Source organism: Rhinoderma darwinii, chromosome 1 (genome assembly GCF_050947455.1).
Source record: "Rhinoderma darwinii isolate aRhiDar2 chromosome 1, aRhiDar2.hap1, whole genome shotgun sequence".
Lineage (NCBI taxonomy): Eukaryota > Metazoa > Chordata > Amphibia > Anura > Rhinodermatidae > Rhinoderma > Rhinoderma darwinii.
This window is the reverse complement of record NC_134687.1, coordinates 392503994-392525117: the sequence shown is the minus strand read 5'-3', so window position 1 is coordinate 392525117 and position 21124 is coordinate 392503994. Positions and strand designations below refer to the sequence as shown.

At 38.5% G+C, this 21124-nt stretch overlaps 1 protein-coding gene across 1 annotated transcript in view; it reads right to left on the bottom strand.

The window, feature by feature from the left end:
- Positions 1–21124, bottom strand: part of AOPEP (aminopeptidase O (putative)) — a 546765-nt gene that overhangs the window by 25424 nt on the left and 500217 nt on the right. The window contains exon 14 of the mRNA XM_075828817.1: positions 10943–11059. Within this exon, the coding sequence (XP_075684932.1) occupies positions 10943–11059 (117 nt within the window). The remainder of the gene's footprint in view (positions 1–10942; positions 11060–21124) is intronic.

The window sequence follows — 21124 nt, the reverse complement described above, 5'->3', positions numbered from 1 at the left end:
AGAGAAGGGACAGCCTTTTCTGTAATAAAAGTTAAAGAAATTCATACTTACCCGGCCGTTGTCTTGGTGACGCGTCCCTCTCTTCACATCCAGCCCGACATCCCTGGATGACGCGGCAGTCCATGTGACCGCTGCAGCCTGTGATTGACCTGTGATTGGCTGCAGCGGTCACATGGCCTGAAACGTCATCCAGGACGTCGGGCCGGATGTCGAGAGGGACGCGTCACCAAGGCAACGGGCGGGAGACCGGACTGGAGGAAGCAGGAAGTTGTCGGTAAGTATGAAAGTCTTTTATTTTTATTTTTTACAGGTTTATACTGATCGGTAGTCACTGTCCAGGGTGCTGAAAGAGTTACTGCCGATCAGTTAACTCTTTCAGCTCCCTGGACAGTGACTATTTACTGACGTCGCTTAGCAACGCTACCGTAATGACGGGTGCACACATGTAGCCACCCGTCATTACGAGAGCTCCATAGACTTCTATGGACTGTCCGTGCCGTTATTACGGCCTGAAATAGGACATGTTCTATCTTTTTCAACGGCACGGGCACCTTCCCGTGAGAAAACGGGAAGGCACCCGTCGCCAATAGAAGTCTATGAGCCCGTTATTACGGGTCGTAATTACGACCCGTAATAACGGGAGTTTTTACGGTCGTGTGCATGAGGCCTTAGGCTGGGTTCACACGAGCATGTTACTTCCGTAATGGATGGAACGTATTTCGGCCGCAAGTCCCGGATCGAACACAGTGCAGGGAGCCGGGCTCCTAGCATCATAGTTATGTACGACGCTAGGAGTCCCTGCCTCGCTGCGGGAAAACTGTCCCGTACTGTAATCATGTTTTCAGTACGGGACAGTAGTTCCACGGAGAGGCAGGGACTCCTAGCATCGTACAGAACTATGATGCTAGGAGCCCGGCTCCCTGCATTGTGTTCGGTCCGGGACTTGCGGCCGAAATACGTTCCGTCCATTACGGACATAAACTGTCCCATTCATCTGAATAGGGCTTCCTGAAATCTGTGCACCTTCTGCAGAAACAAACCCATTTATATGTATGGATCAGAGTTTCAGTCGCAGAAATGTCTGCAACGAATCTGCTATGTGTGAATCTAGTCCAAGAACAATTGTTTTATATTACAATATTTTTCAATACTATTAGTAATTTTTCTATTTAATAGAAACAAATTACTAGAATACAGATTGACAACTAATGTCTTGTACCTAAGGTGATAGGTATTTTGTGAGCTCTACATGGTTAAAGACCTAGTCTGAGTTCACATGAGAATATGGTACTAATTCTGAATGAATTATAAAATGTATTTTCCAGGCTGGTGACTATATTAGTCTGGTGTAAAATCAATACATGTTTATAGAACCTAAAACAATGTTCCTTTCTAAAGTGTAAGAATACCGCTCACTCTACACGACTGGAGTCGTAGATTTAAGTGCCAATAAACGTATTGAAGAAAGCTTGTAGGTATAACTTAGGGCTTTTTCAGACGACCGTATAATACATCTGTGCAACGCGCGTGATTTTCACGCGCCTCGCACGGACCTATGTTAGTCAATGGGGCCATCCAGACAGTCCGTGATTTTCACGCCGCGTGTGTCCGCTGCGTAAAACTCACGTAAAACTCACGACATGACCTATATTTGTGCGTTTTCGCGCATCACGCACCCATTGAAGTCACTTCCGTGTGCCGCGCGTGATTCGCGCAACAGCAGTAAAAACTATGAATGAAAACAGAAAAGCACCACGTGCTTTTCTGTTTACAAACATAAAAACAGAGTGTCATTTCTTAATGCCCAAGTGGGCGTGTTTTTACTTTAGACCAAGTGAGCGTTGTACAGAGGAGAGTATGACGCTGACCAATCAGTGTCATACACTTCTCTCCATTCATTTACACTGCACTAGCGACATAGCTATATCGTTATGTGCAGCTACATACACACACTATAACATTACTGCAGTGTCCTGACAATGAATATACATTACCTCCAGCTAGGACGTGATGTGTATTCAGAATCCTGACACGTCTGAATCTTTTCTGTGAGTTTACCAGCAAGGCAAACATAATCTCGTTTACATCGTAATCTCGCAAGATTACGTTTGCCTTGCTGGAAATCTCAGGACACTACAGTAATGTTAATGTGTGTGTATGTAGCTGCACATAACGATATAGCTATATCGCTAGTGCAGTGTAGATGAATGGAGAGAAGTGTATGACACTGATTGGTCAGCGTCATGCACTCCTCTGTACAACGCCCACTTGGTCTAAAGTAAAAACACGCCCACTTGGGCATTAAGAAAGTAATTAGCATAAAGCTAAAAATCGCTCATAAAGTGGTAAAAATAGATAGTTTTTCTAAATAAAAAGCAATGCTGTCACCTACATTATAGCGCCGATCTCCTTATGTAGGAGATAGGACACTTATAATGTGGTGACAGAGCCTCTTTAATGATAGAGAGCCTGAAGACTTCATATGTAGCACACAGTATTATCCTTTCACAATAACATCATTAGTGTGCAGACTGGAAGAGCCATAATCAGATAAACTTATTAAAGAAGTCTAACGGAGCCGAGCAGCTGTGTCGGCTGTATAGTTCTATGATCTTTACTTATATTTCAAAGGCAAGTAAAGACCATTATCTAAATGCCATATTCATGAACAACTCCAATGTGCATTATAGCCTAATATATGTTTACTACAATTGTGTTGTTGCACCTATTTCTTAAAGGGAAGGTGTCATGATTTTTTTATTATATTGCTTTTAATAATATATAAACAAAAATTGTATTTATTAGTGTTGTGACTTTAAACTTTTTACTGTGTTCTTACTTTTACTTCTCTATGGGGGCTGCTATTTTTTTTTTCATCTCTGCATATGTCGATTAACGACACATACATAGATAGAATACGGCACATGCAACCCCATAGAGAATGCGAACGGGAGCCGTTCCATTCTCAGAAGCGTACGACGTCTGTGTGGGAACGACGCATGCACCGCTCCAACACAGACCAAAATGAAGCTCTTTCGTAGAGCGAAATCCGGCGCCATTTTCATGTGGACCAGAAGCCGCTGCCGGGCAGTAAGATGACGACTTCCGGCCGCGGCTTCCGGCCATATGTTCAACTAAGCGAAGGCGCAAGGAGCGTAGACCAGCGGAGGCGGCGGCGGCAGGAGCAGGTAATTTATGTTCGTGTGATACTGTTTGCTGAGCCCTGTATCTAATCCTCCTACACTGTGCAGTCGCTCAGAAAATGGCGGCATACAGTGTAGGAGGTTTGAAGACCTTCAAACCCCCTCCTTCTCCTGGCACTAGCCAGAAGAAGGGAGGGGGGATTGTGTGAGGACACTAGAGGAGAGTGTGTCCACCCCAAATTTGCAGCATAAATAAATGAGGTTACTTTACCACAGTGACCATGCTGCAATTTTGGGAACTGCTCCCTCTAGTGTCCAGCACATGGAAATGTTATAAATTAGTATCTAATTTATAATATTTCCTGACTTGTGAAAAAATTAAAAAAATTAAAAAACAATGTGTAACTCATATACTAATTGTTTAACTGAAAAAAATAAAATAAAAATTTCTAGCGACACATTCCCTTTAAATACTGGGGTTTTCTGGTCATTAAAAATAGTGTGGAAATGGTTTATCTGCAGTAAGATTAGTCACTAATGTACTGTCTGTAGTGTAATGTTCTGTACACTGAACACATGGTATTTTCCCCTCTCCCTCTTCCCTGTAGAGTATGGGAGGTCACACATCACATGCCTTTTATCTCCACTGCTCCCTGCTCTCTCTCCTTTCTGTCTTTGAAGGGATCGTGTTTCCGCTGCTGAGCAGAAGATAGTGCAGAGTCTAGCAGCAGAACAGCAGAGCTATGTCTCAGTAGCAGACAGTGAGTAAATACAGTCTCTTCTCTGTGGGAGGGAGGGAGGGAGGGAGGTCAGGGAGATCCTGAAGTTGCTGCCTGTTTGTTTTCTGTACAGGCAGCATATTCAGTTGTAGGCTTTATTTTATTTTTTTAATGGCTCCTATTAGACACTTCTCTCAGCCACTTTGCACCTGCCACCTATTTCGCCGCCCCCCACAGAGCCCCTTGCAGGTTATGTTCTCCCTCCCCACACAGAACCCCTGCCATCTTGTGTTTGCCCCTCACCCTATAGAAGCCACTGTTAGCTTGTATCTCCCCCAGAACTGGCCTTCTCAGAACCCTTGCTACCTTGTGGTTCCCCTGTGCCCCCAAAAAAGCCCCTAATACCTTGTCTCTCATCCCCCACAAAGCCTATACAACTTGGTGTCCCCGCTGCCCTCCTCCTCCCCTTACAAAGTCTTTGCCACCCTGTCCCCCCAAACTTTATGTCAAGAAGCCCCTTGGCCAGCAGTGCCTCCCATTATTGATAGTGCCAGCAGTGCTCCAATTATTAATAGTCTCAGCAGCATACCTATTAATAGTGCAAGCAGAGTTCTTTACAGTATTTTTAGTGCCAAAGGGCTCCCTATTATTAATAGTGTCCACACTGAAAAAAACAGCCGCAAAAAAAAGAAAATCTTATGCATTGTGTATGGTCTATCCTACACGTCTGTAAACTGCACATGTAGCGGAAATGCTGTAGATTTTCCATCTGGATTTGCGGACAGAAAATCTGCAGCGGAAAACAGTATCTGCTATGTGGATGAGGTTTTAACAAAAGAATTAAGAATTTTCTTCACGGAAACTAACCTGCGGTGCAGATTCTAAAATCCGCAGCATGTAAATGTTTGTTGCAGATTTTTACCAAGCACTTCACTCCTTTCAACAAGAAGGGTGAAAGCTGTGTAAGAATCTGCATCAAATTCCACATAAAAATCTGCATGTATAACATGCATATTTCGCCGCCATATGTGCAGGTAGGGTAAGGCTTAAGCATCCAAAATTTGATTGCAGCCCCTTGAAGTAGCGCAATCTGACAATGCGGACCTCAGTTTAAATCAGGGGTGCAAAAACTTTTCTGGTCTGACAAAATAAAAACTCAGTTGTCTGGGTGTATTACCTAAATAAATGATTACGTACGTATGTATCAATACCAATGGGAATTTTTTGGTTAGAACCTAACCTTTAATGTGAGATTTATTTAATCTAATATAAATATAACATAAATAAATCTCACATTAAAGGTTAGGTTCTAACCCAAAAATTCCCATTGGTATTTATCCAGTGAAACATATATATTACTCAAGGGAAAAAACATGTATATTTACTATTGCACAGTGAATAACGTACGTATGTATCAAGCACTTTATCAGTAATACAAAAGTGGTGAACATGAAACTTACTGCAATGTCTCAAGCTTTTAACCCCTTAATGACCGCCGATAAGCCTTTTCACGGCGGTCATTAATGGGCTTTATTCTACAGCGCCGCCATTCTACGGCGCTGCTGTAGAATAAAGTAAACAGAGCAGGGAGCTGTCAAATCTCCCTGCTCTCAGCTGCCAGAGGCAGCTGAGGGCTGGAGGCGTCCCTGCTCTGCCGGGTGAGATCGATATTAGTATCGATCTCACCCGTTTAACCCTTCAGATGCGGTGCACAATAGCGTGCGCCGCATCTGAATGGTTTTGGAGAGAGGGAGGGAGCTCCCTCTCTCTCCCACCGATACCCGGCGATAAAATCGCCGAGTGTCTGTGTCTTCTATGGCAGCCGGGGGTCTAATAAAGGCCCTCAGGTCTGCCTGGAGCGAATGCCTGCTAGATCATGCCGCAGGCATGACCTAGCAGATGCCTGTCCGTTTTAAACGGACAAGAAGTAATACACTGCAATACAAAAGTATTGCAGTGTATTATAATAGCGATCGGAGGATAGTGAAGTCCCCTAGTGGGACTAGTAAAAAAGTTAATTTAAAAAAAAAAGTGAAAAAAAAAAAATGAAAAACCCACTATTTCCCCTTACAAAATGCTTTACTATTAAAAAAAAAATACAATAAAGCAAAAAAGTTACACATATTTGGTATCGCCGCGTCCGTAACGACCCCGACTATAAAGCTGTTACATTATTTAACCCGCACTGTGAACGCCGTAAAAAATAAAATAAAAAACAATGGAAAAATTGCTGTTTTCTGTTAATCCTGACTTTAAAAAAATGTGATAAAAAGTGATCAAAAAGTCGCATCTACTCTCAAATGGTACCAATAAAAACTGCAAGTCGTCCCGCAAAAAACAAGACCTTATACAGCTATGCCGACGCAAAAATAAAAAAGTTACAGCTCTTCGAATGTGACAATGGAAAAATGTAAAAAATGGCTTGGACATTAGGGCCCAGAATGCAAGCAGGGGGAAGGGGTTAAAATAGAACTGGTAATATCCGCACCATCTAAGTGAAGAGACAGTACTTACTGGTAGACTAAAAGACCTGACAATGTTATCTCCACCTTAAGGAAGTCTATGGAGTCCTTGATATCACCTTGACTGATAAGATGAGAGCTGGAGATACAGACTTTGTAAAGGTCATAGTGTTCTATTCTTTGGGGGAGCATACATACTTTATTCACAGTTATTGACAGTTAAGACTGATCTTTTCTCTTCTGTTTCCAGGATATCTTGTGTGTGTAAGACATGCAAACACAGCGACTCGTAAGTACTACTTCAGTGGTCGGACACACCAGAATGAGATCTGTCCTGCTTTATTCCACACTTCATAGTCGCTCTTCTCCCTGTTATAGAACTGACATTTCACTGGTATTCAGCTACGATTAAAATACATTCTAATTACTATATATAGTGAAAGTATGTTTGCAAACTAATTAAAAATAACAGTCTGGCAACTGTAAATGTGTATAAACAATGTCAAAAAGGTTGGAATAAAATGAGACAAATCTCTATTGCCCTATAAGGATATTTAGAGCTCAGAACAGTTCTTAACTCTACCATATTTGTTCTTTCACCCTTTTTAAGAATCAGAGAATATGAAAAGTCATCGAAAAGAAAAGCTCCTGCGGAAAGGGAGTAAAAATACCTAGTTACGTAAATAAACACATTCTTACATGTCTACATCAGCAGACTGTTACAACAGTGTCGTATGCGGCTCAAGGCGGAGGATGAGAAGCAGGTTCTTCCACAGCCTGTGATAAGCATATTACTGTACTGTGGTTAGTGCAAGAGAGTCATTATAGAGTCACGCTTTACAAATGATGAGGGTCCGTAATGCACCGAGACTTAAACCCTAATAATTGACTGAGCAGCATGAAGAAAGGCTTCACTTGTATAGTTGTATAAGATGTTTCACATGGTGGGTGAACTCTCTTTGTCAGCTGTCCTGGCATAATATAATAATCCTACAAAATCTATGTCATGTCTACTTGGTTTCTTTTACAATTTCACACATGTTATCAGAACTCTTAAAGCAAATACATACTACGGAGTACACATTTCCTTAAACACCATTAGGCCACGTTTAGATGTTTCCGCTGCAAATGTTGGTGCAGATTTGGGGCAATTACGCAACGAATCTGCAGCAACATTTGCATATTTGACAGGTAATTCAGACGTTGCAGACATCACAGCGGACTTGCCACAGATTTCAGTTTTTGCATTGCAAAGGCTGAAATCCGCAGTGAAATTCCGCTTCTTCTCCGTAACATAATGAGCATGCTGCGGAGGGAAAATTCTGCACCGCAGCCTGATTTCCGCACTGTTATTTTCCGCAACGTCTGAACTAAGTTTCCTAAAAATGTATAGAAACAAATGTAAAAAACGGCTGCTGCAGAATTCCACTGCGGACTGTCTACAGCGGAATTCAACAGCACGTCTGAATTTTTTGGTATTGCATGGTGTGAGTGGGTATTTGTAGACTATTGTGGTGCCCGGTGGGCACCGTCTACCCCCAACATGCATGTCCTGACTGTGTATAGAATTGGTTTACATTTTGGATACGTTCTATGAACATTTACAGCACCCTCAAGCTTAGATTACTTTTAAGAAGCAGCAAATCAAGGTGTCTAATATGTAGCCCTTCATGAGAGATAACTAGGGAGTTTAGTGAGTGATAAAAGAGAAGGATTGAATATCTTTCACAGCTGTTTGCACAATCCTGACTTGTTGTCAATGAAAAGGGAATAGATAGTGCCACACATAAAGAGTGTAGATTGTCTGAATGTGCTTATGTGTTCCCTCATTTCCAGGAGACTTGACAGGTATGAAACAAGGTATCACTAAAGTAATACACTTAGGCATCAAAAGGACAAAAAAAGGCAAACATCTCTTATAAAATCTGTGCAGAACCATTCCAGTTATTTTGGCTGCTAGAAAATATCCACGTTAGTAACAAACCCCAAGAAATTTCTGAACTGCCTGCCTGTGAATATCTGTAAATTCCAATGCAGTTACTCAAAATTCTCTCCTTGCCTTATTTGTTCTTCATTCTCAGTCCAGACTCTTAACTCCTGCTTCTCCCTCTAAACTGCCTAACATAGTCCTTCTTGGTATTTTACACTGCAAGCTTTTTCCATCCTACTTTTAAAGAGACTCTGTCACCACATTATAAGTGCCCTGTCTCCTATATAAGCAGATCGGCGCTATAATGTAGGTGACAGTAATGCTTTTTATTTAGAAAAACTATCTATTTTAAACCACTTTATTATTTTTAGCTTTAATGCTAATGAGTTTCTTAATGTCCAAGTGGGCGTGTTTTTACTTTCGACGAAGTGGGTGTTGTACAGAGCGTATGACACTGACCAATCAGTGACCAGTCAGCGTCATTCACTTCTCTCCATTCATTTACACAGCAGCATGGTGTTCTTACTAGAACACGATGTGCAGCCACATACACAGACATTAACGTTAATCAAGTGTCCTGATAATGAATATACATGACCTCCAGCCTGGACGTCATGTGTATTCAGAATCCTGACACTTCTGAATCTTTTCTGTGAGATTCCAGCAAGCCACGCGTAATCTCGCGAGATTACGAGGTAAACGAGATTTCATTTCCCTTGCTGGAAATCTCACAGAAAAGATTCAGAAGTGTCAGGATTCTGAAAATACATGACGTCCAGGCTGGAGGTCATATATATTCATTATCAGGACACTTGATTAACGTTAATGTCTGTGTATGTGGCTGCACATCGTGTTCTAGTAAGAACGCAATTCTGCTGTCTAAATTAATGGGGAGAAGTGTATGTCGCTGATTGGTCAGCGTCATACACTCCTCTGTACAACGCCCACTTGGTCGAAAGAAAAAACACGCCCACTTGGGCATTAAGAAACTCGTTAGCATAAACCAAAATCGCTAATAAAGTGGTAAAAATAGATAGTTTTTTTAAATTAAAAGCACTGCTGTCACCTACATTATAGCGCCCATCTCCTTATGTAGGAGATAGGGCACTTATAATGTGGTGACAGAGCCTCTTTAAGTCTGGGGTCTGAAAAGAACATGGACATTTCAGCTTGTTTGCTCACAGCTAGGAAACATTCCTTGCCATGGCTCTCATATAAAAGAACAGATACTTTGATCAATTATAGCTGCTATTGAGAAAAGTAAATTAAACCAAAATTTATAATGTATGCATATTATCCTCAGTTCTCATTACTAGACCGGTAGAATTTCAGGACAGGTTATCTGGTCTGGACATGTATGTGGACACCGCAAAGTGAAACGGATCACAGGAACTCCACCACTGAGAGCCTCTGCGATCAGCGGTTATCACTGGGGACCCATGATGACCACTAATGTATAAACCAAAGGCTTATGGTTTACTGATACAAAGGATTAAATAATAGACTATGACCCTAAGCAACCAATGAGAAATGCTGGGGCATAAGTGCAAAATAAGATGTACCATACGTACATTCCTGACCGTTTGCTAAAGCTTACATAAGCCCTATAGGCCTTAATATTTCAACATGTTTACATTTTCATATATCATTATCAGATTTCACTGGAAAAAGTAGGTAAGAAATCCTATCCATAGCTAGGGCAACCTCTGTGAGTATTTTATACAATTCATTTTATATTTTTCAAGTTGCAGTTTATTCCCATTTATCAATTCTATTGAATTATGACACCTCCAAGCTAGTATAGGATGGAAAGTAACTAGGGAGAGTGCGAGACCATGCGGGAAGCAAATGCCTGCGGCCATTTCACATTTTAATAGCATGAGCCATAACATATGACCATCTCTACCTATTTGAGGTCTGTGATGTTGAGGTTGCTTCAGCACGTCACGGTTACATATAAGACTGTCATTTAGCATGAGTAAATTGTAGTTACTTTTATAGGTCTTAACCACTATATGGTGTTATAGCCTCTATATGTACAGCTAGTTTTATAGACTGCAAGTGCATTTTGTGAGGTTACAAGTAATTATTCCAAGGATATTACAACTTGAAATCTCTATTTCTTACGAGGAGTGAATTGACATAGTCTATGGGTAATGTACAGAAGGCATTTATGTAATAAACATATACACCAGTAACTACTGACTTCCACTTTATGTTATTATATTTTATAGAGAGCGCTAATTCTTGCTACTTAATCTAACACTGCTAGATGAGTTTATCACTATTTTTACAAAACATTCTGTGCTCAATTTTTCAAGGTTATCACAATTTTTATCAGTGAGTGGTAGTTGATGACATACGCTAATAACTAGACAAATATTGAGTTCATATGTTTTATGTACAGTAACATAGCAGAATGTTGCAATAAATAGATAGTATATACTATACTATAGATGCTTTAGTATTACAATGAACTGTCCACAGCTATCTGTACCTGAAGCGTGTTTGAAGAAACCGCTAATAACGAAGGACCATATGAAGAAATATATTCATTTCACAGTATATTTTAAGATTTGTACAGTGACTACATAGTCATTTGTACTCTAAGAGATGGTTCCGCACATCCAAACAGATGATACAAAACACAAAATTGAGGCAGCCATCTGTGGGACATTTGGACCTTACCTCCGCATCCTGCTCCTGCAAGCTGTAGGTCTTCTTTAGGCATTGCAGTGTCTTTGCACATAATGTCTTCTCCTCCAACAGCAAATCCAAAAGCAAAACCAGCTGATCTGGAACAAACTGTGAACAAACAAATGATTACACCAGTTGTTAAAAGCAATATTACAATCCATATAAGTCATTCTCATAGAGCTCCATTAAAAGTCTATTATGTAAAGGAAATAAATCCATCAAATACACTGAAAGGAATAAGAAACACATAAAGGAACACAACACCCCTACAGTGTAATTCATCAAATAATGAAAATCACTCATGACTTCTATCACAAGCGATATGCTGTTTGTTGTATGGTATTAAAAAGCTGTATTTTACCGATATAGAGTTGGGTGTGTAATGCAGGGGCTCTGGATAACGGAAAAAGTGGAAGATAATAATAAGAGTCTGGGTCATAACCCAGACATACACCACTCAACATCTTCTCGCTTATTTCTAGGAGTGTAGTGACTGAGCCTTGTTGTAATTCTAGGTGAAACGCGTCTGCACATCCTCAGCCTAGAAGGGACAGTTCTGTGTAAACAAGTATGCTATACCATAAGATAAACACATAGATCAAATAAAGATATTTTTTAAAGTATTCATTTAAATAATGTTCAGATTTTTTTCATTCATATTCGTCTCAGCCTCACCTAGGATGAACTACAAAAAAAAAAGTCACCAGACTTTCCGCACATATAAAGCATTTGTTTCATGTCAGAATTTTACAGAACGCAGAGACCCGTTTCTACTTTGAAATGTTTTACTAAGGAAATGCCTTACAATTTAGAAAGTAAGGAAGCGGGATATATACATACACAATTACTTTAAAGACAACACATGAGAAAATGCTCAGCTGCCCATAAATACATATGTTTCTTTACAGGCCTTAAATTATATATATTCCTTTACAATGGTATTATTTGATCCATTACAAGTTTGACGGGTTCATGTCATGCTCTCTCCTTGTAAATTCCTGCCAATTGCATGTTCTGTATTGTTAAAGACCAGGTGTTCGAACCCAATATAAATTAACCAGTTGCCAGACAGCTTATGACAGCTGAAACGTTCGTAACAACAATGGCTGCCCTCAGGCCTCCTGTATCTTATCTTACCGCCACGACTGACATTTAAATTATACCCCATTTGCATTTTACTGAATGCGTTTCAGTTTTCAACCCATCCTCAAATTTCTGCCTTCTAGCAATAAAGACGTTTTATCTTAGAAAATGTAGGTTTAAGTTATCAAGAAGCAAAGTTTTGTTGTACAGTTGAGGCCAGATGTGCTCCGCATACCTGAAGGGATCATATATCTGCAGGTTAATCTAAACAGCATCACACATACAAACATATTGTTTCATTTGAAATAATTCCACTAGTAAATTATTTGTTGTTTGCGTTTTATTTTTCTTCAATCACTTGTGTCCACTTTATTTTAGAGAAAATGTATGGAACTTTAAAATCTAAAACAAAAAACATATAAAGTGATGTGCTGATCATTGATAAAATCAGAAACTAATAATAATGTATTCTAATACTAGCGTAAATTCGGATACATTATTATTATTATTACTGCAATGTAGCTTTCCAAGAAAAAACATGAGATGTGAATAAAATGTTAATTCGAAGGAAATGTCTTATTAGCATGATCCCAGTAAATCTTAACCAGTAAATAACGGTGTAAGTTTTGAATTTCTAAAAGTACAAATATGACCACTAAATACTTGATGCAAAACAAAAGATAAGACTGCTGCAAAGTGCAAATAATAAAAAACAACATGCATAGGATTTTTATCTCGGTAAATATAATGAGCAAATACATTACACATGATGGGCACGCTAAAATACATTAGGAGGTGAAGCAATGAAAGCATTTTAAAATCAAAAGAATACAAATTGCGAAGGTTACTTAAAACGCTCAGGAGATTATAACGCCGCTAACAAAAATGACCTTGAATACTTCTTATGACAACTTTCTCTAAAAACAAAAACGATGTTGTGTCTCCACACAATTCCACTGAAAATCAAACTGCTTAGTGCTATAGCCTTACAGTGTTTACAGTCGCCAAAAGCAAAATGTTTGTCCATAGTTATAACTCTTTAGGGAAGAAATGAATTTATTTGCAATTAATCCGTAATCCATAATAGTGTTCATACAAATAAAGAGTCCAGGTGTAATTAGTGCACTCATTTATTTTATTTTTCATTAAATATGTCACCAATCATGAAAATGATGCTGAAACCTGACACTGATATGACTTATCAAGTTATTTATTCAAAAAAAATATCTATCTATCTACGGATAGACAGATAGATATGAGATAGATATGAGATAGATATGAGATAGATATGAGATAGATAGATAGATAGATAGATAGATAGATAGATAGATAGATAGATAGATAGATAGATAGATAGATAGATAGATAGATATGAGATAGATAGATATGAGATAGATAGATATGAGATAGATAGATATGAGATAGATATGAGATAGATAGATATGAGATAGATATGAGATAGATAGATAGATAGATAGATAGATAGATAGATAGATAGATAGATAGATAGATAGATAGATAGATAGATATGAGATAGATAGATAGATAGATAGATAGATAGATAGATAGATAGATAGATAGATAGATAGATAGATAGATAGATAAGATAGATGATAGATAGATAGATAGATAGATAGATAGATAGATAGATAGATAGATAGATAGATAGATAGATAGATAGATAGATAGATGATAGATAGATAGATAGGAGATAGATAGATAGATAGATAGATAGATAGATAGATAGATAGATAGATAGATAGATAGATAGATAGATAGATAGATGATAGATAGATAGATAGATAGATAGATAGATAGATAGATAGATAGATAGATAGATAGATAGATAGATAGATAGATAGATAGATAGACAGATGATAGATAGACAGATGATAGATAGATAGATAGATAGATAGATAGATAGATAGATAGATAGATAGATAGATAGACAGATGATAGATAGACAGATGATAGATAGATAGATAGATAGATAGATAGATAGATAGATAGATAGATAGATAGATAGATAGATAGATAGATAGATAGATAGATAGATAGATAGATATGCTGTTAATAGTGCGATATGAAGTGTAAACAATGGATGTATTGTGAAGTGCTAATATTCCTGCATGTTATATGAACACAGTCTTAACAATATGTTTGATCGTAGCTGATCAAACCAATATATTCTCATGAGTATTTCAGTATTAAAATCGGATTCAGATCCATGACAGTAACTGAAATAAATATAACAGAATAGATCGACCTGTTGCCCGACAAACTAAAAACAAAGACACCAAAAGGCTATAACCATAATGTTATGAGGTGGTGATATTTAGTGTAACTGCTTCATGCCCCATCACATCGAAAAACAAAACGATTTACACAATTCCATATGATTTGAAGCATTCATAATATTTTGGCTTCACCTTTCAGCATGTAAATATGTGACGTTATTAGGCAGGAAATTCGACCTGGTATTTGTGAAAGGAATTAAAACAATAAGAAAGTTAAAAAAGAAACCTCCCTGCGTTATACAAGAAGAAAAAAATTGTGGTTGCCGGACACGGCCCATCTGTCTCACAGAAGAAAAAAAAAGCAAGACCACCCACAAGTCCCAGGCATGATGTGTCAATCCATACATTAGCGGAGGACAATTAATAGCAGGTTCTAGGTCTGCTCTACAGAGACAGTTGGATACTGACCTTTCCACAGGCATGAAATGTGACATAATTCTGCACTTGAACATCCCCAGCACCAACCCAGGACTGGGGATTGTAAACATCGCACTACAGCTGGCATGCTGAATATCCCATTTGAATCAGGCTGCACTTCAATGAGGGCATTGAAATCCTCCTCTGAGAGAAAATGTGCTGTGGACTAATGCAGCGAGCGATTGATAGTGGCGTGTTTTCTATTATTACTCCATTATCACGCTGGGATCTCTGCCTAAATGAGGCATACTTCCTCCCTGATGCCATTTCCTTTTATCCTGCCTGTAGTCTAAAAGCGGATCAATGGGAGTAATACATATGATGTCACTTCAATTTACAGACACAGCCTCCCTCTTTCTCATAGTTCAGATAGATCAATTCTTCCCAAAAATGGTTAAGAAATGCTTACAGATCTTCTTCTACCAGAAAAGGGTTCTCTGCTATATTTATCCAAGTTACTGCAGCAAGCACCATTTAGATTTTGAATAAAAGGGAGAAAAACAAACATGAAAGTAGCAGGAAACGGTTACTGTGCAGTATAAGAAACATGCCGAGTAATAGCATCAAAGTCTAACCTCTTATGCATCACTAACTATATACACATATATAGTTATATATATGTAGGTTTAGTCCCAGTTCTGGGTGTACGTGCAGTGTAGGTTCCCACCTCATAGAGGTCGTCTTGTTGTGGCAGGTGGGCTCACACAATTTGATCAAAATGTATGCTAAGAACCTCCCTATTGTAAGTAGATTTAGCAGTAATGCATATTTATTTATATTTAGTGGCTTAGCTGGCATTAGTGTTCGTAGTGTGTTGTCGCCATTTTCTTGTGTGCTGTATAAATTTGCAGTCACAGGTGTTCTTGCACCTGTATAAACGTTTTTTTTACATTTTGTTGGAATGTGCTGTTCAAACTTTTGTGTTGATTATGTGATGCATATATGTGGGGTTAGTGACTGCCTCCATTTTTTGATCTTGTACTCCTCCCATTCTGCCCTGGGTGATTTTAGTTTAATGCTGGTTCCTACCATCCACAAGAAAATGTAGGTTTAGTCCCAGTTCTGGGTGTATGTGGAGCGTAGGCTACCACCTCATAGAAGTCGTCGCCTTGTCGTGGCAGGTGGGCTCACACAATTTGATCAACATCTGTGCCAAGAACCTCCCTATTGTAATTAGATTTAGCAGTAATGCATATTTATTTATATTTAGTGGCTTAGGTGGCATTAGTGTTCGCAGTGGGCTGTCGTCATTTTCTTGAGTGATATATAAATATACATATATATACATATATTAATAAACATAAATATACATATATATATATATATATATATATATAAAAAAATAAATATATATATATATATATACATACATATATATATATATATATATATATATGAATAAATATATAGACTCCAAACAGAGTTGTATTAATGGCTGGAGACTGCATAAAGCACCACTGTCCCCCCAAAATCATCTAGGCAGCTCCATACACAGATAGTTATAACACAAAGAGACAAAAGAGCCTTTAACGCCAATGTATCAATATATAAAAAGTTATACATTTTATTAGGACAAACAATATATAAATTAAAAGATGAACCAGCAAGTATGACTCTAGTAAAGTTACGGAGGCCGCACTCACAACCTGCTACACACTATAATATATGGGCAAGCATGTACACATAGCTGTATGGACCACCCCACAGTTATAATCAAAGACAATGCATAGCATGGGGTTGACTGGTCAAATCAAGGGACTTGATATATCCCCTTGAGGAAGCTTTTCGTGGCGAAACGCGCGTCGGGGTATACGGCGGAGCAGACACTCTTTTACCTTCTGTTACACACATGGATAAGTCCCTTGATTTGACCAGTCAACCCCATGCTATGCATTGTCTTTGATTATAACTGTGGGGTGGTCCATACAGCTATGTGTACATGCTTGCCCATATATTATAGTGTGTAGCAGGTTGTGAGTGCGGCCTCCGTAACTTTACTAGAGTCATACTTGCTGGTTCATCTTTTAATTTATATATTGTTTGTCCTAATAAAATGTATAACTTTTTATATATTGATACATTGGCGTTAAAGGCTCTTTTGTCTCTTTGTGTTATAAATATATATATATATATATATATATATATATATATATATATATATATATATATATACACATGCACACACACATCTCGGCCTATCAGATGCACAGACATCAATGCAACTGCAAAAGTGTAGCCCCCACTGTGAGTCAGACTCTACAAGAGACAGTTTTTACAGCTTTTGCCATCTTGATAATTTACTACATAACCCAGCCCTCCTTCAGCACTTTGTAAAAAATTAAGAATGTGAAAGTTTCTCACCCTGTATTTCTAGTGGCACTTACGTGAATCGTCATATGATCACTAGGACTCTTTTACAACTCTTTCGACAATTTCTGAGTTTAACAAGGACCCTTATATCTCAAGTCAAAATATAGGGGTGTTTGTAACTATATGCTCACATGTAGAAGATTTGATGCAGAAATTTCTGCAACTAAAAATCCATTCAGTACATGTGAATAGGGTTGTTTCATTAGCATGTGCATGGATTTTTACCATCCACATTCAGATGTATGGCACAGGCACAGAAATGTCTGCAACAAATCTGCCATTTGTGCCTGATGTAGAAAACTGTGGCGTAAAAATATACAATATACAATTAATGTCCACAAAACAAATGAAATAATAATACATAAACAAACACCTCCCAGAAGTATGTACTAAGTCCTATCAGGAACCCCAGAACCCTAAAAATCAAATATTATATATCAAAATAAGCCTTAGACAATAGTAAAATTATGCTAGGCATACTTCGAGTTTATAAATTTATGTGTTTGTTGTTTTCTTTTTTCATTCTCTTTAGCCCTAAAAATTCCAAATGAGCAATTACTATTTGTAGAAAACAGAAACAGGAAGTGAGTGCCATCTGTCCCACAATGTGGTAGGGCTTGTTTTTTGCTAGGAAAGCTGTAGTTTCTATTGGTACTATTTTTTTGTACATTTCTGATCACTTTTATAAAAATTTTTTTTAGAGCTAAGGTGATCAAAAAACGGAAATTCTGTTGTTTTTTTTTTACGACGTTCACCCTGTTGCTTAAATGTTATATTGTAATAGTTCAGACTTTAAGGACGGGGCGATTCCAATTACCACTTTATTTACATATTTTTAACATTTTTTTTATTAGTCCCCCCTAGTGGACTTGAGCGAGCGATCATTAGATCACTGGTACAATACACTGCAATACTAATGTATTGCAGTAAATTGTGATTGTTACCAGTTCCTATTAATCCCAGCCTCTGGCAGGGCTTAATAGGAGCACAAAGATGGCAGACCTGGGGGCCTTCATTAGGCCCCAGACTGCCATCGGCAACCTGCGATCCCCCCCTTCGTAAGGGGCAATATGCTGGGCATGTCACTCGCTACTAATGGCCCATACTGGAAACAAAAACATGTCTGAAGGTTAACTGCCCAAATGCCTGTGAACTGCAAGAGATCACAAACAATGGATATTGGATGAACCTCATACAAAGAGGTCACAAATATATATTAATATTAAATACAACACCCGTCCAGTTTGAAGGCCAGATGCCTGGTTTTGTTTCCTAAGAGTAAATAAAAAAATGTTCCAGAAAAACCTGGATCAGCGGTTTGGTTCTTAACCCCACAGACAGATATTTGAAAACAGTGTATTCTGGGACAAGGGACGTCTGGATGAAGACAAGTAAAAGCTGTAGTGTCTGAGTTGGAATGTTAAGTACACTGTACCCCCTTAGGCAGACACCGAATTTCATTTTATGGTTCGCGGACTTCAAAATTAAACGTTTTTTTCAAATACTAATTAATCTCAATCTCATATTATCTTTGTGATTTACAAATATATCAAGAATAAGCAGTCTACATGGACAAAGCAAACCTGCCTCAGCCTGTCCTCATATGGATTCAAAGGGACATTCATGCAAGCCAAAGGGCATCACTTACAACTATTCCTGTCTTTACATTTTTCTATCATTTAACTTGAGAAATATTATCTTGGCTTTTTTAACTTACATACCTGCAATCATATAAGATTTGGGGGGGGGGAGGGGCTAGTATGGTAAGCACACACAAATTATTCCTATATAAAAAAACAGAAAGTAGTTGAAAAAATAAATAAATGAATAAATATATATATATATATGAATAAATATATATATATATATATATATATATATATATATATATATATATAAAAACGCACACACACATATATATACATACACACACGCACAGTCAATTCAAATTATTATGACCAGCAGCTAAAATCCAGAGTAATGTGCTGGTAGTTTGTCTCAGGTATCTGGAGCCATGCTGACTGCAGTGCATCCCACATTTGCTGGAGGGTGCGTGGAGGAGGATCCATAGAGCATACAAAACAATCAAGGTGGTCCCAACAATGTTCAATTGTGTTTGTCAAATTAGGGGGCCAGGGAAGTACTTGAAAGTCTTGGTCGTGCTCTTCCAACTACTGACGGACATTTCTAGCTGTGTGACATGTCGAATTGTCTTGCTGGAAGATTCCGTCTGCCCCAGGGAAGACAAACAGCATGTATGAATAGTCGTGATCTGGAATGATGGATTCATACCCAAATCGGTTCAGAGTGCCTTCCACATGGATGAGTGGGCCCAGAGAATGCCATGAAAATATTCCCCAGACCATAACAATGCCGCCACCAGCTTGTGTTCTTCCAGCAATGCTTGCAGGGTGTTGGTTCTCTGATGTTTCTGATGACACTCCACTGTCCATCCGTTTGATGAAGCAGAAAACGTGACTCATCGGAGTAGGCAACCCTTTGTCATTCATCAGTGGTTTAATTCCGATACTGCTGTGCAAATTGAAACCTTTTTTTCCGATGCACCTTTGTTAGCATAGGAGCAATGACCATGCGTCTGCTTCGGAGCACCATACGTAGTAGGGTTCGCTGAACTGATATTTTAGAAACACGTCTGGTAGCCCCCTGGTTGATTTTCACGGTGAGCTGCTCAACTGCATCGTGTTCCAAATGGTGCCATTTATCCACTCACAATACACTTTCACCACAGCAGCACGCGAAAAGTTCACAAACTGCGCTGTTTGAGAAGCAGTGCCACCCTTTGCCCGAAAACCAAAAATCATCCCTTTTTGTATCTCTGATAAATCGCCCCTTTTACCCATCGCAACAACGAGTGATATGTGTTCAGACAGCCTATCGCACACCTTATAAACCCATCAAGCCAGCCCACGACACATCACTTCCTTCATGAGCTACGTGCTGCCAACGTCGAAAGTAGGTGGTCATAATAATGTGACTCGACTAATATATATATATATATACATATATATATATATATATATATATATATATATATATATATATACTAATGCTAACACTTAAAGAGGCTCTGTCACCAGATTATAAATTCTCTATCTCCTACATAGTCTGATCGGCGCTGTAATGTAGATAACAGCAGTGGTTTTTATTTTGAAAAACTATCATTTTTGAGCAAGTTATGAGCTAGTTTAGATTTATGGTAATGAGTTTCTCAATGGACAACTGGGCGTGTTTTTACTTTTTACCAACTGGTTGTTGTACAGAGGAGTGTATGAGGCTGACCAATCAGTGATCAATTGGCGTCATACACTTCTCATTGGTGGACATGTGTCTTTTTTCAACCGTACAAACTATGTAACTATTGTTCCAGCCCAGCATGATCCACAGCACAGTGTGAGAGACTGAGGCTGGAGGGAAGGGGGATAGCCATATCTCCAGCTGTGGACCACGTAGAACAATGGTTCTGGTGACATATGAAAGATGGGATTCTAATCTTTCTAGCTGTGAAACAACTTGTGGTATCACTAGTTGAAATCACAGTCAAGAATGGGAGCTGTATACTATATGATAACATTGTGTTGCTGGGAAGAAGAGAACTGTATGACTAATTGGACAGCATCACACAGAAAACATTACACCGCCCAGAGTGAAAATAAATAGTCACCTCTCATTTGACAAGTATGGCCAAATTAGCATATTTAGAAAAATGCTCATAACTTCGCAAATAATGAATGTTTTTTAAAAAAAAACAAATTACACTGTAGTTATCAGCATCATGGCGCCTAATAGACTAGTTAGGAGATGGGCCTTGACAGATGTAGCAGGCCCAGCGACTATGTGGACCTGTATTACACATCTGAAGAAATCATATAAAAAGGAATGAGGCTTTATCTTGCTTTAATAAAACAATCAATTAACCAAACAGGTAGATTTAAAAACTGTGCATAGTAGTATATACAGTATATTAGTAGTACATATTATATGCTTT